This window comes from Gastrolobium bilobum, unplaced genomic scaffold (genome assembly GCF_033153095.1).
Source record: "Gastrolobium bilobum isolate Gb01-03AN ecotype WA unplaced genomic scaffold, APGP_CSIRO_Gbil_v1 utg17055, whole genome shotgun sequence".
NCBI classification, from domain to species: Eukaryota; Viridiplantae; Streptophyta; class Magnoliopsida; order Fabales; family Fabaceae; genus Gastrolobium; species Gastrolobium bilobum.
The window spans coordinates 643,335-670,205 of record NW_026899394.1 but is presented as its reverse complement, the minus strand read 5'-3'; the positions used below and the strand labels follow the sequence as shown (position 1 = coordinate 670,205).

Genomic DNA, 26,871 nt, shown 5'->3' with positions numbered 1-26,871 from the left:
TTAACCAATAAATTATACAAAATATAGTAAAAATACAAGGGAAATGTTATATTGACAAACTTTTTTTTTCTAACAAACTACTCTAAGTCTGACCAGTCAGACTTAGTGTAGTTTGTAAAAAAAAATTGTCAATATAATCCCTCCCAAAATACAAAAATTGATGCTAAGCATATGTCAAAGAAAAGAAAAACTCAATGAATATTACATAAATCATTTAATTCATGCTCACTTAAAAATACAGAAAGATGGTATGTACCAAAAAAAAAATACAGAAAGATGGAACTATACATAACAATCCAAGCCAACTTACCGAAGGGGATTATTACACAGTCTAAAAGAACTCTAAGTGAGATAATATTGATTGAAGAGCGTGAAATTAATAAAATTCTGGAATCTAAAATATCAGCAAATGATAATAATACATATGATTTTTTTAACTATTATATATGAAAAATGAACAGCGCTAGCAAAACAGAAATCAAAAAATGCTAAATTGCCTCTGGAAACAAATAAGAGTTAACATTACGCAAAAATATATCAATAATAGCAAGATCGTGCGTACATCGTAGCTTTGGAAAGTTTGACTGTCCTTAAGGATCCAACCACCTTGTAAATCAGACGTTGTTGATCAATGAATTGAGTGGGCTGGGTGCAATGATAAGAGTGAAAATTAGGTTAGCATAAAAATAAAAAATAAAACAAGAGTTAGTAGTCCGGACTTTTGAATTGGAATCTGAGACCTTTTTATTAAATAAGCTTTAAGTCTGAATCCAATAACCAAATTAAACACACATATCAAGTCAGACCTAAACAAGTCGGGCCAAAGGCCCCTGAAAGGCCGCTAGCTCTTTTAACACCCCTATTGACCATTATTCAAGTATGAACAATTTGGGTTTGAATAAAAAATAGCATGGTCAACATATTAGCTCTTTTTCAAAACTTATAGTAGAATAGTTGTCTTAATATAATTTGATGAGGCTCTGATTGGCTATTAAGGGTGTAAATAGGCTAGACTAAGCTAAGTTTTGGCATAAATAGGCTAGACTTGCATATAAAACATTGCGTATGACCCTAGTCTATTAGTCTGTGTAGACCCCAAATTACAAGTCTGATCTGACCTATATTTAAAAAATAAAAGCCTTGGCCTAGGCCTGTTAGCCTGTTTAAGCCTATTAAACATTCAACAATTAGAAGAATTACTAAAATAATATTATTTTATTATTCAAAATTATTAAAATAATAATTTTATTTATTATATTTTAAATAAGTAATATGAATAGGCTGACCTGTAGGATTATAAGCCCAGCATGTACAAAAAAAACCTATGCCCTATTTTCTAAATAGGTTTTTTTAAAAGTCTAGGCATGTTCTATTTTACTATTTATAATAAGTCAAGTTTGGCTTAATATAGGTTAGGCCGTAGGTTCCTGTAGACCGACCTAGCCCATTTACATCCCTATTGGCTATGCATATAACTTGATCAAGAATCGATCGATTCTCATAAAATTATAGTGAAATATTTCAACAAATTAAATTGCATTCCTAATATCTTAACTTAACATCTAAGGGATGGGGAATGAAATGCTAAGCACTATTACATAACTCTAATTTATTATGTTACTTTTTTATACATATTTATTATATATCTTTACACAAATTCAATTCAACTTAATTATTCAACCAATAATTCATTGATTAAATAAGTGATCCATTGATAAGTATCTCAATTGAGTCATGATCGGTCCAAGTTTAAGAATATTTCTCATAAATGTAAACCTACAAAAATAGCAAATTAAAAATTTCGAGTTTCAATTCCTGGAATGAGAAAAATTATTTTGAAAAAGTAATTGAATTGAATTAATCCTAATTGAGAAAAAAATTGAAACGGCCAACATAAAATAGTTACGATTTTGTAGTCAATTTTCTTACACATATATTAAGAATCTCGTTTATTTTATTTTTTTAGTGCAGAAGAATCTCATTTTTAGGTTAATAGTCCAAGAGGTAAGCTATGAAGCACCGACACTTCAAAAATCTTGACATGTCGTGTCCGACACTTCCCGACACTCTTCGACACTCCGATACTCTCCGACACTCCAACACGCATTGTAGAAACTCAAAAAAATGATTCAAAGGTTGCATTACGTTGCATTTTTAGTTTCAACTATTAGATTCGTTGAATTACGATTATCATTTTATTGAGTTTAATATAAATATTTGGGATATCTTATGTTTCTTTGTAAAATTGATGGGTATTATAAGTTTAATTTCTTGTTTTTGTTAAATTATTGAATATTTAATATACACTACATACATTAAAAATATTATTTAATATCAAAATGTGTCCTAACGTGTCAAAATCTAACATTTTTTAGAATTAACGTGTCAAAGTGTCGTGTCGTGTCATGTCACGTGTCCCGTATCGGTGTCGGTGCTACATAGGAGATAAGTATGTTATCACTATTTTCTATTCCCACAGTGATATAATGACAATTAATTAATCAACGAAAGCATTAGAAATAGACAATCACGCACTGACTCCCATCACGATCAATAGACTTTGATTTCCAGGCAAGAGAACGTTCCTTTCAACCTCAGGTGGCCTAGCAAGAGAAATTTTAGTGTACAATTTACCAATGAGCAGATTAAATTAATTAATGATTGACATAATATTATTTATATTTAATATAGTTAAACTTTTGTTCTACATGATTATATTATATTTAAAATAAAATACTTTGATTATTAATTAATTTAATACACATAACTTGTGTGTGTATATATATATATATATATATATATATATATATATATATATATATATGAGAAAAACATTTCTCAAGCAGTTTGAGATCTGACTGCTCCAAAACTACGTCATTTTATTTATTTATTTTCTTATATTAATTGATTTACCTTTGAAATGGTTATGATTCTCTTTTTTTCTCTCTTCCTTTATCACCATTGATCCATCTTTGTACGATTATGATTTAGTAACCGGAGATAAAATTATCTCAAGCAGCTTGAGAAACGATAAGCCATATATATATATAAAAGAATTTCTAATGTTCTATTCATATTCTTCCATGTCATTAACAATCCTAATCGATTATATATATCCATTAGTTCCAGAATTGTAAAAGCAATAGAAATTGGGTTCCAAATTGGTTTCTGTGGGTTGGTGGACGCGACAACTGGGGATTGTAAAGATGTTGACATTGCTTTTTTATAATGATGACACGCACGAATGAGTCAGAAAATCAAGTGGAGGCTGTGAGAACCTGATTTGCTTCATCCTTTTCTTGAAGAAGAATAAAATATTTTCCCACTTAATTATGATGTTGCGTTTAGAAAGTAATTTTGATAGGCCTATTTATTTGGTATAACTACAAGAGAGAAAAAGGTGTGTGAATTATAGAGATGAGTAGTTATTGACATGATTCATGTACATTCCATCAATTTCTTTCAGTGGGTGACATGTCTTTGTACATCTCATTTAATTGTGGGCAGCCTCAATAGGATCTTCTCAAGTACTTTGTCTCAATATTCTTGGCTGAAACTAACCGTTTTATCTTCAAATGGGTGTGAGGAAATTTCATTGAAAGTAACATAATGAAAAGACATTCTATGGCTTTACTATGATACTATTAGATAAAAAGACAACCCAAAATTCGGTTTCAGCATATGTAACTTTCAAAGTTATCTCATGAAACCAGGGGCGAGGGTTTCCAAATCCAGAGTCCAAAGTTTTCATTTAAAAAAATAAAAAAAACAAAGAAAATGGCAGTAAAAAAGAATAACCAATATACTTGATGAAGTTGAGAGATTTTTCGAAATAGTAGAGTTAATATGTGTAGACTTAGATTTACAGCAAAGTGACAGTATGTTTCACAAATGAATTTCATAATATATATTTTTTTATAATTTTTAAATATATTTTTAAATTATTAATATACTTCAGAAAAACTTATTTAACATTTTTGCGGTAAAGAATCTTGGGATACATCACCCCAAAAGCTAGCTCAAAGGGTGGGAGTGCCCAAGGCCTTATAAAGGCCACATTAGTTGCTCATACAACCAATGTGGGACTATATATCTCAACACGTCCCCTCACACAAGAGCCCATTGGGCTTGAAGAGTGGATGATGCAACAGGCTATGATGCATGGACACAGTCACGGGACACATGACACATGACATGACACGACACGACACCCCGACACGTTGATTCTAAAAAATGTCATATTTCGACACGTTGGGACACGTTTTGATATTAAATAAAATTTTTAATATATATAATATAATTTATATTTAATACATATTAGAGTCCATAATAAGTCATATAACCAATCAAATATTTAAATTTCATAACATAAATATAAATATAAATAATTTTTCGTACTTTGTTAATTTTTTATGTCAAATTTTATAACAGAAAAAAATTAATTTATAAATTATTTCTTTTATATTTAGTTAACAAAATAAAATTAAGATTTAAAAAAAAAAAAGTGTCTGAGCGTTGACCGCGTGTCGGACACGTGTCCGACATGCTAATTTTCAAAAAATAAGAAGTGGGGGGCGGCAAGGTTTGAACCCAGGACACGAGGCTCTGATACCACTTGATAAGAACCTTGGGATACACCACCTCAAAAACTAGCTCAAAGGGTGGGAGTGTCCAAGGCCTTATAAAGATCACATTAGTTGCTCATACAACCAATGTGGGACTATATATCTCAACATTTGCAATTCATGACAAAATATATATTAACATTCTCAGTAAAATATCTGTCTATAGACCTATGTTACACTTGCCACTTCCATAGTTCGCTTTAGCATCTCATGGTATTGTATATGTACGAAACAGAGTTAACAAAATGTAGTAATGGAGGAGAAAGTTATTCCAAGAATTATAAATTACAATTTTTTTATAAAAATATCTGTTCATCTAATAGCGGGGCCAACTTCTAGTTAATCAAGCAAAGGGAACAGGGAATGCAACATTGGGGAGAAGGAATTTTCTTTTTTTCTTTTCTTTTTTTGTCTTATCTCGAGATGTTTTTTTCTTTAAAATTGGTTTGGCCACTACAAGGAACCCTTTATTTTAATTTATAGCTTAAAAGGCTAGGTAAAGCCTTAAAGGTTTAAGCATGACTTTATCTCTTAATATTCTTCATCATCAAACCACCTGAAATCCAAATTATAAATGAAGTGAATTGAGATAGCAAGTATCTAATTCCTGCATGCTTTCATCACATAGAGAGTTCCATTTATGTCAAAGAACCGTTCATGGTCAATACTTTAGTTATATATAATGAAAATATTTTACTTTATTTCATCGTCAAGAATCACACGGTTCCTATGTTTAAAGTTGATAACAAAATATTTTCACAATAAAGACACAAGACATAACTTCAGGGAAGCAATTGTTAGCATTTGAACCACCTTATGGCCATTGTTTTTACCAAGTTCATGAAGCTTTTCTTTTATAAAAATATTTTTCACGTCACCATAAAACATGTACACATAAGTTCACCAAAATTTCATGAGGGTGTTCTGTTTACGTCAATTTTGTAACTAGCACAGTGTAAACCGGAAGTGCCATGATATCACTGATATATAATGCCCCTAAAACATGTTACTGATAAATAATTAGCTTAGTTTATTCCTCATCAGTCCTTATCCTGATTCCTGACCCAACTATTGGCCTCTAGTGATGAGGAGTTTCTTATGCCCCTTACCATATCAATTTCAGCAAAGAGAAACTACTGCTTTTTGCATTTTGAACCATTTAATTTAAAATATTTTGGGCCTGCATGTGGTTAGGGAAAAACTATGAAGGCAACTGAAACAGTAATACCAAATTTATTATCAGTAAATAAAATACTATTAAGTTTGAGAAAACAGATGAATAGTAATATACAACCTTAGTGCTTATCTCATATTAGGCACTTTGTAGATCCCAAATCACTAATGTGTTTCACTTCTCATATCTACATGAAGCATCTAACCAAGCACAAAAAGGAATCTTCCTCAATGCCAAAAGGGTAGTTTTGTAAATCAAAATTTGTCAATTTTACTATAAATTCAAGAACCACCATCTCACTTCATTTCACTGCCACCTAGAGAGAGAGATTGAGAGAAGAGAGAGAGACTCACTTCATTTCACTGCCATCCAAAGAGAGAGAGAGAGAGAGAGAGAGATGAGACCAATAAACAGTGTACCATCATCATCAACCAGTGGGATAAAGATATGGAAGTCTCCAATTCCTTACCTTTTTGGAGGCTTAGCTCTAATGCTTGCTCTTATATCTGTGGCATTGGTGATCCTTGTTTGCTCCTACAAGAAACGTTCTTCTCAATCATCAGATGCAGCTGAAGACATGAAACAAGCAATGCCCAAGAACATAGAGATTAACTCAGAGCCAGAGGTACTTGTCATTATGGCTGGTGATGACAAACCCACCTACCTTGCCAAACCAATTTCCTCTTCAAATTACTGCACTTGTGGAGCTGAACCTACCCCTTCATCAAGCTCAACTATTGAGCAAAGGTTAACCAATTAACTTGCTAGGAACAACAAAATTTTGCTATAGAGAGTTCTTCCTTTTCATATTCCAGTGGTTTTTGTGAGCTCACGGAATATCTTTACTAATGATGAGTGTTTTTATAAATTTTGCTTTTTGATTATGAAAGGATCGCGGCTTAGACTGATTCATACTTCTTACGCAGCCAAATTGAAATTCAAGAATATGACTATAATTGATTATAATGATGAAATTTATCTCCATGGCCTAAGCATAAAATTGAAGGCAAAAAAAAAAAAAAAAACACGTAAGGACAGAGAAAACCACAAAGAACTAGATCATTTTTTATATTCTTTTTCCCTTGTCATCTTTAAATCATGACTAGGAATTGCATTCTATTGAACATAGTCCATGAGTTAAAAAAGGGTATATATCGACATGTCCCTTACAAATAATAGTAAAATCTATTTTTGTTCTCTAATAAATAATATGATCCTCACATTCGTCTCTTAAAAAAAAGTCAACTTTTGATTCATTTACAATTACAGTTCTTTAAAAATGTAATTCCTCATAAATTCAATAAAGATCCAATTTTATTCTCTAAAAAAGGATTAATATAAAAAAAATTTTGTAAGGGCAAAAAATGAAAACCCTATTTTTTTGTTAGGGACGAAAGGAGTTTTACTCTACAAATAATAATGATAATAATGAAGTCATTTCTTCGTTTTGCCAAGCTTTGTTTCCACCTTTTTCTTCTGTGTTTCGATTTAGCATATGATTCCATTTGTTTATCAGTTGAAATTCTTAGTACGAGGGATGCCATGAAATTAAGCACAAGTGTGTACTTGGACGCAAAATGACCTAATGCAAACAATGTTTAGTGGTCTTTCATGAAAATGAACATTCTAAATACAATATCAAGAAAGATAAAGAAAGAGAGAATCATTTTTTGGTGGGTGGATGATCAAATAATCACCGGCTAGAATTGAAGTCTTGTAACCCATCAAAGTCACATAAGAAAGTGGTTTTGGATAACACAGCATCTAGGCATGTGAAAGTGGAACCCTTTTTTTTTTTTTTTTTTTTTCATCAATGTGTGGCCTTCACTTTGTAGGAGCCATAATGATTTGGCATTAGTCATCAAAAGGTGCTGCGGCGAAACGCACTTGTATTTTTTTATTTTATTTTATTTTATTTACAACTTGCTTCTTTTGTAATCAGATTTTTGGTTTTGTGAAACGCGGCGGCTTGGAAATGGAAAATGCCAAAAAGGTGTCAAAGGACGTCCACAAGTTTAAACTTCAAATGTGAAAAACAGCTAAACCAAATACGAGTTAAAATTAAATTATTTAACTAAAAAAAGTACAAGGACCAACTTGTATAGGTTATTTTAGTTTAATTAGTAAACTCGAGTTAAAATTTTGGGTATATAACTATATTAAAATTTAGAGAAGAATCGGTTTATAATTTTTTTTTACAAATTATATTAAGTATGATTGGTCATACATTTTTTATTAAAATATGATTGATCAGACATAATGTAGTTTGTAATAGTTTATAAACAAACATTTTATAAATATAATATTCCAATTAAAATTTTAATTGGTATAATTTTATCACATATATGGTTCTACTCGACTCAATTGAATAAGTCACGATCGATGAACCAATAATTATTTTTTTTAAATTATTAAATTATTTAATATGGTCAGACCAAACTGATGTTACCCTTAAAATCGTGGGAGACACATATTTATCTTTAAAATAAAGAAAGAAAGGAAAACGCAACATGATTTTTGTGATTAGTTTAAGTAATTGGAGAGTTTGGTGATAGTTTTTCAAGGTGCCTCCTCATAGGCGCAAAATTTCATGGGGTTGTTGGAGTTGGGGGGATAGCTGATATATCCTATAAGGATATTCCATGTGCTGTAGATGTAAACAGTTAGATTGTTGCTATGGCTTAGACACCTCTGAAGTCTTATCAAGCTAACTAAAGGATAGTGCTTGTACGGGGAAGCATAGTTCTTACCAGGTTTCGAATGTTTCAAGGTTAGCACAAGTTAAAAAGAATATTAGAAATTCAAATGTTTCATGGATTAAAAACAGTGCGACTGTCAAGAATGGGATTCGAACCCATGCCCTTTCGGACCAGTACCTGAAACTGGCGCCTTAGACCAACTCGGCCATCTTGACATTCTGTGCAATGGTTTCGACAAGATTACTTATAATTAGCACGATTCATTCCATTCAATATTGAAATAAAATTGTGCGTCGGTGCGTCACGCCTTAATAATAAACAAATAAAGTGTTTGTTGTTTGCATGGAAGTTGTATTTGTAAAGAGACAAATTTTTCTTTTTTAAATAAAAATACTCAATCAATAAACATTGATTTAACAAAATACTTAATCAATAATCATTGACTTAAGTAGCAAGATTCTTGTTCATTAATCAGACGACTATTCTACCAAGAATGCCATACTTCACACAAGCTCAACATCCAAAATAAAAATTTCTTCACAATCTTAACCATAAAATAAATAATAATAATATTAAAAGTTGAACCAAGACGTTGTTTAGATTTGAGCAAATATCTAGGAGCCAAAATGAAGTGATGGCTGAACAAAGAATGAATAGGATGCATAGTCAGTTAAATAGCTGGACAAAACAAAACAAAAATTATAATCCATTCCCCATCCCAACTCTAGGCTCAAATTCTTGTAACCAAGTATGGTAGGAAGATGGATCTCATCAAATAGATCCCAAGTAAGTCCTATGACTCTCCTATGTGCAAAAATATTTGCGTCAAAAACCTCTAGATGGTACCAACTATGAATAAGTGAAAAGCAAATTTTTTGATATTGTTCTAAAACATGGAAGCTAGAATTTGTTCTGACAATGCGAGGGCCATAGCAACCTGCAGAGGATGCGTCTTAGGAAACTAAGATGCATTTCTCAGATTAGGAAATGACAGATATGGTAGTTCGCTGCTATATTATTGTCAGTCTTTCCAAATACTTGCAGAAGCAAGTGTACATGATTAAGAGTGGAGTGGAAATGCTTCAGACTCTTAATGACATGTTTGTTGCGTCTAGCAGCTCTGCTAGACAGAATTCAGTCGGTGCAGGTTTTGCTAAGAGTCTTGTTAAATTCAAAGAGAAACCCAAGGGTGGTAACAAGAACAAAATGACTTGGTTATCAGTTGTCAAACCAGTTGCTATGAAGAAGCCGCAAGGCAAGTTCTTCATGTGCAGACTGAAGGGATACTGAAAGAAAAATTATCCAGAGGTGATGAAAAGAACCTGACATGGGCATATCAAGGCCTGATCAGTGAATGAATTATTGATTCAGGAATCACTGATTATGTTTTTTTACTCTTTGTAGTAGTTCAAACATGGCATACCTGTCAGCAATGGACATAGATATTTTAATCTTGAAAATGAAAACTTTTGTCTGCATTTGCAGTAGGACAAGTTATTTATACGACTATGGTTTTGAGTGACTGTTTATTTGTTCTGGATTTCAAGAGGAATTCAATTTTTGTTAGTTGTTTTGGTTAAAACATGGTTTGACAATGCAATTGATTCCTCAGTTACATTTCGAAGTTCATCTTCGTCTTGTTTTGTTCTGGTACATTCTTTAAATAGTCTTTATTACCTATGTCCTATACCCTTTTTAAATTTGTTATGTTGAATGGAAAGGATGATGAACAAGAAATTTCACCAAAGAAATAAAAGTTTCAAATGAAACATAACTTTGGCCTGTGTGATTGAGTCACATTATCTTAAGTAGGAAATATGTTTTGGTTAAAAGAGGGACTGAAAGTTCAAGAATCTTTTAACTAACAGCTACATGTTAGTCCTATTTGGAAGGTAAAGTGGCCAAGCAATCCTACAAGGGCCTAAAAGGTTTGTGCAACTATTCAACTGGAACTGGTACATACTAATGTATGTGGACCAATTAGCGTTCAGACCAGAAGAGGTGATGAGTACTTCATTATATGAATGTTTACTCTGGATTTGGACAGATGAACCAAGTGCGCCGTAAGTCTAGAGCTTTTGGAAATTTCCAAGAGGTTTAAGTCTGAGGCAGAAAAGCATGTAGGTGTTCAAATCAAAAACACTTTGGTCTGACGAAAGTGTTGGCTACCTGTCTGGTAAGTTCAGGTCTTACCTGATTTAAGAGATGATAGTTTTTGTAACTGTCAACTCTAAGAACGCATTAGTTGAATGAAGTTGCAGTATGCAAAAATCAAACATTTCTAGACTTGGTGAAGATCATGTTCAGTTATTCATCTTTGTCAATGTTGTTCAAGGGAGATGCCTAAGAGAAGGAAATGTACCTTCTTAACTTGATTCCGTCAAAGTTTGTTGTAAAGACACCTAAAGAATTATGGAAAGGGTGCAAGCCCAGATCAAACCATATTCAGATTTAAGGTGCTACGGCACACGTCCTACAACAGCAGTCAACTGAGATGGAATCTTGTATGGAAGAGTGCATATCTTTTGGCTACCCTAAGAGAACTAGGGATGATTTCTTATTTAGTCTTAAGGACAAGATAATCTAAGTGAGCACTCACATGATTTTCTTAAAGGAGGACTAGATAAGAAATTATAAGCTCTTAAGTTAGGTTATTCTTGATGAGATTTATCTCAGATCAAGATTTTCCAGAATCTCTAGAAGCTTCATCCATTGTTCCCTTGATTGTTCAAGAGGGGATAGATATATCTCTAAGTGAACAAACAAGAGAACCATGATTGGAAATTCAACATGATAATATATAAGTGAAACTAGTAGAAATATTAGTATCACATGTAAAGGAACAATATCAAGGATAAGCGGATCATCAAGAAATTGAAGATCCATCATTTGACCCACTCTTTGTTTTACCTATAAATACACAAGGTCTAGTGCAGTACATTCGTAGTGGGAGAGAATCTTGTTAACTCTCAAGTTGTTTCTTGTTGAGTGACATTGATCCTACTAGTTACGATAATGCACTAGAAGATGTTGTTGATCAAGTGTTGCTCATGCTATGAACAATGAGATGAAATACTTGTATTTCAACTCCGTTCGGTCCTAGTAAAGACACCAAGAGGGGTAAAACCCACAAGGTGCATGTGGACATAAAAGGCAAAGAGAGGATGGACAGAAAGGTGAAAACCTTCAAAGCTAGCTTGGAGGCATTTTTTGCCAGACGCCATGCTTGAGTCTATCCAGATTCTCTTAGTTGCTATAAGTCTCAATTATGAGATTTCATTTTGGGAGTTGGATGTCAGGATATCTACATACAACAACCAAAAGGGTTTATAGCAAATGAGTAGGAACACACGGTATGCAAGTTGTGAAAGTCTATTTCATAGACTTAAGCAAGCATCCAGGTCTTGAAACATCAGTTTTGATCAGGTTATCAAAATTTTGATTTTGAGAGAACCTTGATGAATGATGTGTATTTGTATGTAAAGGATACAACGGAAGACAGTAGCTTTTCTGGTACTTTATGTAGATGATATGCTCCTTATTAGAAACAATGTGGAGGTAATATCAAGCATAAAGAGTAGGCTAAGTTAGCGTTTTGGTATGGAAGTACTGGGGAAGCCAATTATATTCTTGGTATAAAACTCTTATGAGGCCGGAAGAATAAGTTGTTGGCAACACCTCAGGCTACTTACATTGACAAGACTCTTGCCAAAATTCAACATGAGAATTCTAAGAGAAGAATTATAATTCTCAGATGTGGAATTCATCCTCCTAACGAGTGACCAAAGACTTCTAAGAAGGAAGAATGCATGAGCAAGATATCTTATGCTTTGGCAAAGGTAGACTCACGCATATCATGTTGGGCGTTAAAACAGACATCTGTCACGCAGTGGGAGTAGTGAGATAGTACCATTTTGAACCTAGAGGAATACTAGATTATTGTTAAGCATGTACTCAAGTATCTTTGGAGAACGAGAGATTATATGCTGGTATATTCTAGTGGGAGTCTTGAAAAGCTGAGTTTTTAAAAATTCAGTTATTTCAAGTGGATACTAACTCAAGAAAATCAACCTCGAGCTATGAGTTTTTCACTAAACTCAGATAGCATTAGAGGTGGATCTTGCAGACCCAGTTACTAAAAGTTTGCCTGAACTTGTGTTCGAGAGGCATGTTACTTCTTTGGGTCTTAGGAGGATCCCAGACTTGCATTAAGCAAGTGGGAGTTATTGGTTTTATTGTGCTCTTGGAATAAGACGATGAAACAATAAAATCATTTTCTGAATTTCATAAATAAGGTTTTATTTATTTATTTTGCGCACTATTTACAAACATAAAGGTCCGGATCAAATTGTGGAGTATATGATTATATGGATACGTTCATGGAGGACATGATCATAGGATCTCACAATTGATGAATGGAGTCACAGCCGTTAAATAAAGTTGGGCACTTTATTCAGACTGCAATATTTTATGAAATGATTTTGTCCGAATCATTGTAAAATATTGGTGTGAATTAACATTCACATTGAAAGGATCAAGGAGAGATTTGATTAAGGTTGTTCTTTCTGTCATAAGGAATCAAATTTCCAGATAACTATAGTTATGTAGTTGCCCTTAATCCTGTGTTTATTTTAAATAAATAATTAAATAGTCTTCATTCTTTGATTTACCAACGGGTGAGGTCCGATCTTTTGACGGCCAATAACTCGGTGTTTTGGGAGTGAGATTATTTAATTATCAGTATTTATGAGATAAACAACAAGAAATTTATAGGAAATGTCCCCTTGATATATTTCGGTACTTGGATATTAGAGACACTGGCCAGTGCATGTAATCTATTAGAGAAATTATCAAAGTCAAGGGAATAAATAATTGATTGAGTTACAGAAAACTTGTCAATCAATTATAGACATTCTACAAAGGGGCGATGCATATTCATGTTATAAGTGTTGTTAATCTTGGAGTTCAAGTTCGGGCTTTTAGTGGAGTAGCACCGAATTAGATAATCATTCGTTGATTATCAAGAGCCTTGATTAATAACAGATGGTAGATCCCCAGGCTAGCTCGAGACAAGGGATGGGGTATATTATCAGATGATGATAGCTTATGGGCTACATGGTCTTGGGTTTACGAACTCAAGTTTGTATCTTAAAGAGCAAGTGGGAGATTGTTGGATATATGCTCTTTTGGTCACTAAAGTCCTATTGGGCTTCAATGACACTTGAGCCCATGAGGCTTAGGGTTGAGTTATGTCTAAGACCTAAGCGTATATATTCATAGTTTTCTCCTCTTGTGCCTCCAAAGTGAACAGATCATCAGAAACAAACCCCAAGAGGCAGACGTTCATCATCTGAATGGTTGCCCACACAACCATCTCATCCTCCTCGAGAGATAGTTTGGAAGATCTGCCACAGTCCAGCTTCAAGGAGGTTGTTCGTGCTGCGGCGCTGAGGTGAGCTGTTCGTGAAGAGGAATCCTACAAGGGAAGATTCTACACGAGACCTACGCACCGAGAGGTAATTGTGAAACAAGGATGATTCGGTAAGCATACCAATGTACTAGGTCCTAAACCGCTTCCGCATAAATCTAAGATTTCCTACAGATGTCTTCTTTAATACCTACAATATGGTACATAAACCGTATAACAATAAGCTGCAGATTTCGAAGTAGATCAAATTCAAGATGAAAATTATGCTCCAATCACTTACTCAAACTTTCACACACGAAATAACTAATAAAAACAGGATTGTGCACAAGATACATGGCGGACTTGTTGTCACAATAAACAGCAGCTGATTTAATCCAAGGAATGCGGAAGTCATTGAATAGATGTTGAAGCCAATGAAGCTCACAAGACAAACTCACCAAAGCTCTGTACTCTGCCTCAGATGAAGAGTGAGATACGGTGGATCGCTTTTCGGAACGCCAAGAAATGAAGGAAGGACTAATGAAGACGCAAATGACTGTAATTAAGCACCTTGTATCAGGCATGATGCCCAATATGAGTCACTAAAGGCACGTATGTAAGAAACCTGGGAAGGAAAGAATAAGTCATTCAAAGGATAGCATACATAATATAGTGTGATTATCAAGAGAATTAGAGATGGCTTGGCTGAGCTGTTGCACAGCAAAGCATATGTCTAGATTGGATCAATTTTGGAAACAAGAATCATTTAATCCAATCCCGTCGATTTGATCATATAATCATCCATTCAGTTTAGATTTTTTTTTCTAATCCGATCCAATTCAATTTTATTCAGTTTGGATCGGATCGGTTTTCGATTTTTTGAAAAGTAAAAAATTTGTATGATAATTTTTGTGCAAATAACATATCTTATATCTTTTGTATGTATCGGCTTTATAAAGTTTGTATGATGAAGTAATGTATAATGTTGTTGAATTTCAAAGGAAGTAGTTGCCTTAGAGGAAGTAATTCATCTACATTATCCCAACAATACCAATTGCAAAGCACTCACCAACTAATCCTGCTTGAAATTGTAAAGATTGAACTTTTACAAAGACCTTCGTTCCAATAAGATGCCCAACAGAAAAGAAATGACAGAAAAACTCGGTTGAGCAAAGAGGAATAGGAAAGACAGAAAAAAATCATTCTCCTCATAAACAACATCTCAGGACTGTCATACTGTGATATAAGAGCTTCCAGTATCCTTTGTCCAAACATCAATGACCTTTTATTTTCCTAATCAAACTCTGGCTCATAAGCGGTAAGAGGAGACTGACCAATATGTTGCATAATAAGTATAAAGGGAAAAAGAAAAAGAAAGCATCTGTACTCTTTTTCCCTTTACCAAGATTTGAAAATAAAGTGTTTGCTACTAAAAATTCTCAAAACTTTTGGGAATTGAATGCATTTTTTTTTTAATTTGGGAATAAAAAATTAATGTTATAGTTGCCTTTGATTCCTATCGACTATTATAGTGCATGTTTTGTATGATGTATAAGGTCTGATAGTATAAGCTTATATTATACATAATGATAATTTGCCTTTCTTTGATTCCTAATGACTATTAGGCATGTTTGGTGTGATGTACAAGATCTGATAGTATAAACTTATACTATACATTATGATAATTTGCCTTTTATTGGTAAGAAACACTCATTTATCATGATAAGTTTCAATTTGTATGTTGTTACCATGGATATTTGTACAAATAAAAAACACTCATTTATCATGATAAGTTTCAATTTGCATGTTGTTATCATGGATATTTGTACATATCAAAAGATGACACTTGCAGCTGAGAAGATGTTTTTAATAAATTTGCACATAAAAATGTTTTTAATAAAGTAGTATTACATATTTATATAACTTTAGGTTAAAAAATTTATCCTTGTGCCCTATCACAATCAATTAAGTCAATTCAAATCAAAAATAAAAAAGTAAAATGATTGCTAATTTGCTATTAATTAATGTAGCGCCTGCAACTCCTGTCCATTGATGGGCCAAGTATCTGGCTTCATATCTTTAGTTCCTTATTTTCACTGAGTTTGGGCTTCATATTGAGCCAATGAGCCCGTTATGCTAAGCTCAGGCTTCAAACCTATATTTAAATTTGGGATAAGGTTGGTCTTGGTCAAATGAAAAATAAGTTTAACCCGCATGTTAGCTTTGTTCGAAAATAAAAAACGTTAGCCATATATTTTATGTTACAATTTAGGGAAATGATATTGTGACAATCAAGTTGTGTTACTACCAAGTGACTACCAATCAATCTCACCGTTAGATCGATTATGTTAATCCAACGGTTATATTTATTTCCATCTTTGTATGGTCATGATTCTCCAAATTTAATACTTTATATTTATTTTCACTTTTGTATGGTTATGATTTCTCATATTTAATGCTTTCACTTTAAATATGGGGAATCATGACCATACAAAGATGGAAATAAATATACCGTTGGATCAACATAATCGATCTAACGGTGAGATTGATTGATAGTAACACAACTTGGTTGTCACAATATCTTTCCCCTACAATTTATCCAGATTATACTCAGAAAATGAATTGATTTTATTGAAAAACAATTTAGGAGTTGTTACTAATTTTTATTTAATAGAATATAATTAAAAAATTTATTTTGCAAACTAATATATGAAAATTGAGATAAGATTCAATAGTCTAATCATGCACTACAAGGATGTTGAATCAACACCAATTATGAATGGTACATAATTAAACTAATTTAATTCTAGATAAAGTATATTCCGCATTAAAAAAAATATGAAAAACATTCAAATAAGCTCACAAATTTTGTCAATTTCTAAAGAATTCAAAGACTTAGAATATATTTAAGCATAATAATATGACATAATAATTTTATTTCATAAAGTTATCAATCAGCTTATCTAGCTGAATTAATTTCATACCTAAAGGGTGTGAATATATTTCGTAACACCAAAAAAAGAGTAGCCAGCATGGTTGATTATTATATTTGCTCAAATATGAAAATAAGAAAGGTCTTGAAGGAAAATAATATCATGTCATTTCTTTTGATTAGATACTACATGCAAAAGATATGGCGCTACATCAATTGGGCATTAACATTATGTATTTACTAATAAGGCCGAAAAGTATCAAAATTAGAGGGGGGGGGGGGGGGGGGGGGGGGGAGTTAAGAATTCCTTCCCTTTTGAATTGCACATTTTTAACCCTATCAGAAACTGTTTCTCACTTACTCTTATACATATATTATACATATATTTTTTAACCCCCTTCTTACACAAATTTTTTAAAAAACTAAAATTACTAATTCTATTTTTTGTGTTGCTTTTTCTATTTTTATTAATTTGAAATGCATTACATCTGAAATAAATTAGTCATACAATTGTTCATGAGCCCAAACTCAAGTGACACCAAATCAGTACGTTTAAATTAAAAATAAAGGAGCTCTATGAAATTTCAAAACTACAAAGAGGGGTTTAGGTTATGATATCTAAAACTATGAGTTTATTTATTGTTATAAACAAAGAAATTCATTAATGTAATCGAACTTATAATATTTGTTATGCCAATACCAAGATTTCCCAATAAATAGATGCTTGTGAATTCACCGATCTCCCATAGTCAAACTTAAGGGTGTGTTTGTATTGAATTTTTAAAAAAGTTCTTTTTATCACTTCCTTATTTTAAAAGTACTTTTTATAATAGTTATACCTATTTAGATTTTTTTTAAATATTTGATTATTGAAAAAAAAAATATTTGGCTTTTGACTTCTGCTTTTTTTAAAAGCTAAAATTTTTTTCTTTTGAAAAAAGTAAATTTTTGACTTTTTTTATGACTTCTGCTTTTTTTATAAGCAGGCATCCAAACAGACTTTTTTCGAGAAGTGCTTTTTTTTCTTAAAAGAAACAACTTTTGAAGAAAAAAAAGCTCATCCAAACAGGCTCTTAGTAGACTTCTAGGATGGTCTAACTTTGTGGTTAGCACGATCACATCCCACCTAAACAAAGTTTAGCCAACAACCATTCACCAACAACGACCTACCATCATTTATATTAAAGTTAAAAAGACTAGTTTGAAGCCTAATTAATATTGATTAAAAAAGATTGGCCAGCTTTTGACAAGAAACTTATCATGAATTTTAATTTGACTCTGCACCTTCTCATTCAAAAGATACCAATTTTTATATATGATACAGAATAGAAGATACATACACAAACACATACATATGTTTGAGAAATAGATTGGCTTGTGTTTTACATACAGGACAAAGAATTTTATGCAATAATAGATACATAGAAAGTGAAAAAGGCATTTAAAGCATATTCAAGGACAAGGATTTTACATTCTTTCCAGTTGTGCACCTTGTGCTATTGGGACATCTGTATTATGCAATAAAAGTTGGATTTCTATTTAAGATGACTATAGCAGAGGTTAAAAAAAAAAAAAAAATATATATATATATATATATATATATATATAAATATATATATATATTATCTATAGATACATCTTATGACCAAAGATAGCTGCCCCAACATTCCTTTTGTTTAATTGATGCTTCCAAATTATTTTGAGTTTTATAATTTGTATTGGGAACTTTCCTGGTTCCTCCCTGAATTTAAAGGCCTTAGCAAAGTGCATCTACCATTTCACTACCTTTTGGGCCCTTTTACCAATACTTTTGCAGCTCAACCAGATAAGCAGTGACAGCTATCTATTAATGTAAGTTCAATGAAGATTTTCATTCATCAGCTATATTCTCTTATTCTTTCTTCACTGCATGCTTTGCAAGTGTGTGTATTGTGTTCCTTTTGAATTGGTACACAGCTCTCCTGCCTCAGAAAATGGATTCTTTTAAACAAATTTGGGGTGCAGAAGGATGTAGCAGTAGCGAATCTGGTTGGACTATGTATATTGCATCTCCCATGCAAGAAGATGATGCTGGATGCAGCAATGAAAATGATGGACATCATGACATTTATGGTGAAAACAGGAGAAAAAAGAAGCAGGGAACCAAAGTTGATGAGGAAGAAAGTGATGATTCACTGGCTTCAGATGCTTCCTCTGGTCCTATTCATTATCACCATACTTATGCTCACAGCAAAAGTAGTCACGGCACAGCAGTCTCTAAGAAAGATAAACAAGATCATGGAAGCAAGTTTTCTTCCAGGAAGAATGCAAACAAACAGGAGAAGAAACCTGTTGACAGCAGAAGTAAAAAAAGATGAAAAATGTTCATTGTAAATGATGCTGGGATTTTTGTAACCATGCATCTTCAAAAATTTGAATTATGTTGATTTGTACTCACACCTCTACCCAAAGGAAATATTTCCCCAAACATTCTTTGAAGTAATGGAATCATAAGTTTGAAGATTTATGTTTCACACTAAACTCTTATGTTCAATGTCTATTATACTTTTAATGTGTAAACTATTTTTCATATGTGAGGATAAATGTATGAGGCCATGAGCCATAAGAAACACACCATAACAGTGCTTGAATTGAGGCATTATCAATGGTATTCTATCTAAATCAAACCAGTTTCCCAGCAAAAAGAATTGATGGTTCCAAGTAACTTCAGTTCTTTTTTTTCCCTCAGTTTAAAATTGAAAATCATGCTAACTGTGAAGAGAATGAGAGGTCATCCATCAAGACATCATCATAGACACAAACACAAAAATTAAGGGTGAAAAGTCATTGTAGTAAAAAACTTACTGCAAACCATAAAATGTGAAATCTCTTTAGGAGAAAGTTAACTGCTGCAAGAATGTTGAGATCAAACTGATTACATATGCAAAAGGGGTTGCATTGAGCTGGTAGACAGAAAAAAACAAGAAACATGACACAAGAAAAGTGGCCAAAAGATTCTGGATAATAGCACAAGGAAAGAAGAAAGTGATTTTTCTATGAAAAAACTTGGAATAATAATTGGTGTATGCATGTGTTTGAGCTGCCAATTTGCTATGTAGCACGAATGGGGTATGCTGCGCTGGAAAGAGGGTAAGGTTTCACATACTTACACCAATGACAACTATAACTAATAAAAGCATCGTTGCAGTGACACAACATTTGGTTGCTTATAGCAAAGAGTGACATAAATACATTAAGGGCTCACATGAAAAAAAAAAATTGAAAAAGCTGAATTGAACGGTTCGTTTTTAATTGAATATCTTGTGAAGAGAGTGAACAGCACAGCAATGGAAGCTCTAAAGGAAATGTGATGTGAATGAAACATTTACAATTTATATAACAACCCTTCTCATAAATTTTTGTCAGTTTTTACATATTTTTGTTACACTAGTAATTTTATTTGGTTAATTTTTAAAAATATAAAAATCTGATTATTATATTAATGATTTACTTTTTACTATGTGTGGTTTCATATATTTTTTTAAATAATCATGCAGTAAAATTTATGAATGTAAATACAATGTTTTTTTTTTCGGTAAACAAATACAATGCTTTTACTGCAAATTAAGTTGTAATAGCTTAATAATTAAATTTATATATTGTAGACTTATAGTTGTGATTGTATATTTATTTTATTAAATTAATTAAATAACTATGGATCAAACTTTGGGAATTTGAAACAGTGTCACAACTAATGAATGGGGAAGAACATCACCATGAGAATTTATAATGGGATTACAAACCTAGCATCTGGTTTTTTTTTTGTTATAAAAAAAATTCTTTTTATTATAAGAGCTTTTGGAAAAACCTGTTCACCCTAGTTTCTATTTATAAGAATAAAAGAAACTAAAAAAAAAAAACCTTCCAAACACGCACTACCTAAATTTCTATTAAAGAGGAAAATTAACTAGGGATACTAACTCTCTTTAGCACTTAAACTTTAGCACTTAAAACACTATTTTATTTATAAATAATTCAATTCACGTCCCATTTCTAACCTTAATAAATAATATCGAGCACTTTAATGGAAATTTTGCTAGCATTACAATTGCCACGATACTCATCTCCAATTCGAAGTGAAATCATATAATGAAATATATAGTTTCCATGAGAAATATTACATATCAACAACCCTGAACTTTGTTACTTTTCAGGGTCTAAAAACTATTTTTAAAAACTCAATTGCTTAGTGTTTCATGATTTCAATATATTATTTCATATTAATTACGAATAAGTAATACAGGCAAAGATAATAATGTATAATTTCATAATAATGGACAATATCGAAGATCCTATCAATTACTTATGGTCTACACTAACTTCCTATTAGAGAGTAACAATTCCTTCAATCCCAAATTACTTAATATGCTTCTTGAATTTGAAAGGGGATCTTCAAATGCTCTCTTGGGATGTTGCCGAAAGAAATTATTTACTGAAGAAAGTTGCACATGGATTTGTGCCAATCCCTGTCTCAGCCAAAAACCATTACTGGCTTCTCAGTCCTCAATCATTGAGCTCATTGCCAAAAACCATTACTGGCTTCTCAGTTCTCACTCAATCATTGAGCTCATTATTGAAAAATACCATTAACAGGCTTCTCAATAATTGAGTTCATTATTTATATTTTTGAGATATTCTAATCAGTTCATCGCTTCGCGACTAGTCCGATTCGAGGCGGGTCCTAGAATTAAGACTTTAAACTCCTCCCAAAGATGATATTAGGGTTTAAAGCCTACATTTTTTAGGCTGACAACTTCAAAGAAATGTTGGGGGGGGGCAAAATACACAGAATTTAAGGGTCACAAAAGGAGCATGAATTTGCTTAAGTTACTTCTGTCCAAGTATTTGAAGCACAAGGAGTAAGTGGGGGAAATGGGAGAGAAAAAGAATCCATATAGAACAAATCATCCACACCTGTGCAAGACAGATTTTGATTTGTCTTTGTCTGACTGTGGGGCAAGCTCCACAGCATCAAAATTTGTCAACCAACCTCCACAAGCGTGCAATTCCAAAAGTGTGCAACAGAACTATTATTAGAGTAGAAAATAAATTAACGACAACAACCAATACTTATCCTACTAGTTGGGGTCTGTTACATTGATTAATTGATTTCATTGGCCTCTATCAACTACCAATATTTGTATTGTTGATCCATAAATAAAAAAATGTGACAAATTTTATGTTGGCTTACAACAACTATTCCCTTTTGTTTCGGGTTCAGACCAGCTGCGTCAAGTTTCACAACAACATATGCAGTTAGTTAAAAATTAAGGATTTAATTTTGATTCCCTGTTTTAACTATTGGCCAATCATGCCATAATATTACAAGTGTTTGACTTCTTAGAATCTTGATGTGCAACATATGATTAGATGATAAAGTCTATTAAGAATTATAAGTTTAGGATTAGGTGAGAAGAAAAAGAAAGAAAGAGAACTCAAGTTAATAAATGGAAAATATTATTATAGATATAATGTGGTACAATACCATAATCTAATAATCATTATACTAAAAATTATTATACTAATAATTAGGTCAAGTACTAGTATTAATAGTACAAGCCCAAACCCAATACCAATAAGACAACAACTAAACAAATCAAGAAAGATATTCTAGATAATCTACGGAAATTCTTAATATTCTCTAACAATGTCAAACTTTTTTGCTGAGACAGTGATAAAAACTAAACTCAAAAAGTAAACAATGGAACTAAGAAGAAAAAAACAAAATTCAACTTCTGCAGTAACTTAATAAACATAACAGGTATCCATGGTGCTAAAGAAATCTTATCAAAATCTGAAAACTAAAAAAGGCACCACCAATGGTGACAATTTTGTATCAAGCACAAAGCAGGAACAGCAAAGATATAATACTCATTGGAAAAACAAAAACCAAACAATTCAGTTGGACATAATGGAATAAAACTTCACCATATTGCAGATACGTAATGTAAGCTCAACTCAGCAAACAGTCCTGAGAATAAAACATTACATTTATTAGGAATGCTGATGGGTTCGAATAGAGTAATCTAAATTCTTGACTGTTGGGCGAGCTTGAACCACTCGGTATGGTAAGAACCATCTATGTCAACCCTTTCATATGTATGAGCACCAAAGTAGTCTCGTTGAGCTTGCACCAAATTAGCTGGCAACCTGTCCCTTCTGTAAGAGTCAAAATACGCAAGACTAGCAGACATACCAGGGGTGCTGATACCAGAATTGATAGCAAGGCAAACAACCCTCCTCCAGGCAGATTGACGGTCAATTATTTCCTTCGCAAACTCTGGATCCACAAGAAGGTTTGCAAGTTTAGGGTTTCTATCATATGCCTGCTTGATTCTGTCCAAGAATATCGCTCTAATGATGCAACCCCCTTTCCAAATCCGGGCCAGTTCGCCCAACTTCAAATCCCAACCCTTTTCGATGCTCTTCGCACGGATCAGATTCATTCCCTGTGCATAACTACAGATTTTTGCTGCATAAAGAGCCTTTCTAACATCATCAATCAACTTCTGCTTATCTACAGGTTGATCAGTCAAGATATTGTCAAAGCCACCTGATTTAAAGATCTTTGCAGCTTCAACTCTTTCCTCCTTCAACCCACTAAGGAACCTAGCATCCAAAGACGCTTCAATAGTGGGAGCAGGAACTGATAATTCAGCAGCTTGCTGAACAGTCCACTTACCAGTACCCTTCATGCCAGTTTTGTCCAGAACCTTGTCAACAAGATATCCATCTCCTTTATCATCCTTAATTCCAAATATATCTGCAGTGATTTCAATCAGGAAACTCAGAAGTTCTCCCTTGTTCCATTCTGAGAAGACACTTTGTAGTTCCTCATTGGACAACTTTCCAACTGACTTCAGTACATCATAAGCCTCTGCAATCAGCTGCATGTCACCATATTCAATTCCATTATGGATCATCTTCACAAAATTACCAGATCCACCTTTACCAATATAAGTCACACAAGGACCACTGTCACGGACCTGAGCTGCCACCTTGAGAAGAATATCTTCTATGTATGTGTAAGCCTCAAACGAACCACCAGGCATCAAAGAGGGACCATTTCGGGCACCCTCCTCCCCGCCTGAAACACCCATCCCGAGGTAGAGCAGACCCAATTCAGCCACCTCTTTCTCTCTCCTCTCAGTGTTCTCGTACCATTCATTACCACCATCAATTATACAATCACCTTTTTCCATGTATGCAGAGAGGGTCTTAATAGTCTGGTCAACAGGTGCCCCAGCCTTGACAAGCATTATTATCACCCTAGGTTTTTGAACGGAATGAACAAAAGCTTCAGGGTCATGGTAGCCATACACCGGAAGATTACCTTCTTGTTTTGCCCGTTCCACAGTCTCATCAACCTTGGATGTGGTTCGGTTATAAACAGAAATAGGAAAGCCTTTCTCAGCAATGTTGAGTGCAAGATTTTGGCCCATAACAGCCAGTCCAGCAAGGCCTATTCTTGTAAGATTTGTGGTTTGAGCCATGATTTATTTCCTGATCAATGATCGAAAATGCATATAAGAATAAAGTACAAAGGTTAACAAGCAGGCATGAAATTCTGATTCCTGAAGGAAAATAAAAATCTGTAAATTGTAAACTACAATAATTGAAGACAATTAGAATTTGATTGGGGAACTCTCTATGCCATCAATAAAACTTCTACCGAGTCAAATAAGCTCGAACATAGGGTGTCTTCTAATTCAAAGATATTTAGAGATAAAAGGATATTAGTTTCTACAAATTTTCCCTCAAAAAGTGCGATTACGAAATTGATCCTATGATCACACTAAAAAAAGATTAGAGTACCTTAAGGTTTAGGCTCTTAGGTGACCCACCCAACAAACGAAAGATAAGTTCCTCTTCACTTATCCAAAAGATTAGTTGTTAATTATGAAACCCAAATACCAAACAAGCTGTATACTTTCCAAGATATGCACATACCAAGCAATGGCTATGGCCTCAAAAGCCCACAAAATGCCAAAATGCAAAAGTACAACATTCAAAATGCAATCCAAAACAATTATTTGTTCACCCAAGGCTAAAATACAGAAAGACAACCAAGTTTTACAAGATCTCACATCCCTTTGTTTTTTTTGTTTTTTTTAAATATTACTGCACAGACAGAGTAACCCAACAAATCATAACAAGTGTATCCGCTGCATGCAAAGCAGTGTCACCAAGAATCATGGTCCAACAAACTCATCCCACAACAATTAAGAGCATCAATCAGTAAGAAATAAGAACATAAACCCATATCAGCAACACTAAGAATATCAAACCCAGAAAGAACAGCAAGCATACTGCCGTATAGATTTTCCATAAACCCCAACAAACAAATGAAATCTAGTAAAATAATAATAATAATATTAAAAGCAACAATTGCAAATAGAATTTCTGGGCAAACAAATTAAGTTTATACAAACCACCAACTCTAAATCAATGTGAATCCCAAAAATAAAATAAAAAGTAAAAAAAGGAACTTTGAAGGGAAAACCTGATATTTGAATCGAATTGCAGGAAAATTGAGATCTGGGTATCACAGAGAACAGATTAAAAGAGGTGGGTATATAAAGAATATATAATAATAATAAAAATGAGAAAGATTACCAAAGAAAAATGACTATTATATACACTATACAATACTATTTGCAGTTGAAACTTGATAGCCGACGACGGCTAAGCAGACCAACCACCAAATTCTTTGTAAATAGAAAAAAAAAATCAGTTTTTGTATGTTGTTAATATTATTAGGGTTTAATGTGTTTCTATGGATTTTGATTTGGAGAAAAATATTTTTACTATTTTAACTTATTTTAAGTTATTTGAGTTATATTATTTTTAGGGTTTTATAATTCTCATTTAACATGAGAATTACAATTTTTTACACAACTTTCGATTTCCGTACTGACATGGCTTCTACATATAATTTTTTCTAACGCATGAGTCCCACATGCTTTTTATCTCTACAACATAAAATTTTAATTCTCCTTCAACATGAGAATTATAAAACCCTTATTTTTATCGTGATAAAAAAAAATTTATGTCAATGAGAAACAGCTTAATCTTGAAATGAGGAGATAAATTATCCGTTATAAAATGTTGGAATCGACACAAAGAGAAAGAGAAGAAAGGAAGAGACAATGCGTAATCACAGAGAAATATATATACTATATTCTCAAACGTGCGTTAAAAAAAATAGAATTAAGTAATATATACTATATTCTCGTTACCGCAGAGAAATATAAATAGAATTAAAAATCTTAATCAACAGTAAAAAAAATTTTTGGTAAACTAATTAACAGTAGTTATTTATGAACTTAAGTCCAAACTATTAAAAAAAATACAATAAACCAGAACCACAAAAAATAGACGTCCATTAGCTTTCTTTGCAGTCGTCAATAAAAGTTATTATCTAAATGTGAAATAGAAGTTATACTCAAAATAAATAAACATCTAAAAAAAGTGATACACTTGTCTCTTTTGACATATGAAAATATTAATGTGATATGCGGGTCAAAATTGTATGAAATGGGATTAGGTGGAACATGCTCAGAGGAATAATACTATATCATTAAATAGTTTATTTTGATATATTTTTAATTATCTTAAAAAATGATATTCTAATATGCTTTAAATATTTTAAATTTAATTATTTGAACATCATATTTTAACAGTATTTTTCAATCAAATTTAATTATTATTGTTTTATACATCAATCAAATTTAATTTAAATTAAGGAAAAGTATTTTTCATTTTAAATAACATAAAGTTATGTCATTTAAAAGGTGAGATAGACACAAAATAATATTTTAAAAAAAATTACATTAAAAAAAAATCACTCACTTTCTCATCATAATTTTTATTCTTTGTGTCTATCTCTCTTAAAATGACATAACTTATGTCATTTAAAATGACAAATATCAAACTCATTTAATTATAGTATCCTTTCATTACTTTTTTGGGTTAACGTATTTTTTCCATATTTT

The 26,871-nt window shown here is 32.5% G+C and overlaps 2 protein-coding genes and 1 non-coding gene across 4 annotated transcripts; 1 reads left to right on the top strand and 2 right to left on the bottom strand.

Annotated features, from left to right (window-relative positions):
* The first annotated feature begins 6,133 nt into the window (after positions 1-6,133).
* LOC133290238 (protein GLUTAMINE DUMPER 6-like) lies at positions 6,134-6,584 on the top strand. The gene has a single exon (XM_061488306.1). It carries the CDS (start codon positions 6,197-6,199, stop codon positions 6,557-6,559), a length of 363 nt encoding a protein of 120 aa, XP_061344290.1. The 5' UTR covers positions 6,134-6,196; the 3' UTR covers positions 6,560-6,584.
* Positions 6,585-8,632: 2,048 nt separating this feature from the next.
* Positions 8,633-8,713, bottom strand: TRNAL-CAG (transfer RNA leucine (anticodon CAG)). Its single transcript has one exon. It is a non-coding gene; the product is annotated as a tRNA-Leu (tRNA).
* Positions 8,714-22,630: 13,917 nt separating this feature from the next.
* On the bottom strand, positions 22,631-25,566 carry LOC133290188 (6-phosphogluconate dehydrogenase, decarboxylating 2-like). Of its 2 annotated transcripts, none has more exons than XM_061488246.1 (2): positions 25,380-25,566; positions 22,631-24,379 (listed from the first exon to the last, which is right to left on the bottom strand). In XM_061488246.1, the coding sequence occupies exon 2, from the start codon at positions 24,367-24,369 to the stop codon at positions 22,903-22,905; it is 1,467 nt and encodes a 488-aa protein (XP_061344230.1). In that variant the 5' UTR covers positions 24,370-24,379; positions 25,380-25,566; the 3' UTR covers positions 22,631-22,902. The 2 variants fall into 2 exon arrangements, with proteins under 2 accessions (XP_061344230.1, XP_061344231.1); XM_061488247.1 differs by having other exon boundaries at positions 25,493-25,542.
* Between the last annotated feature and the right edge of the window lie 1,305 nt (positions 25,567-26,871).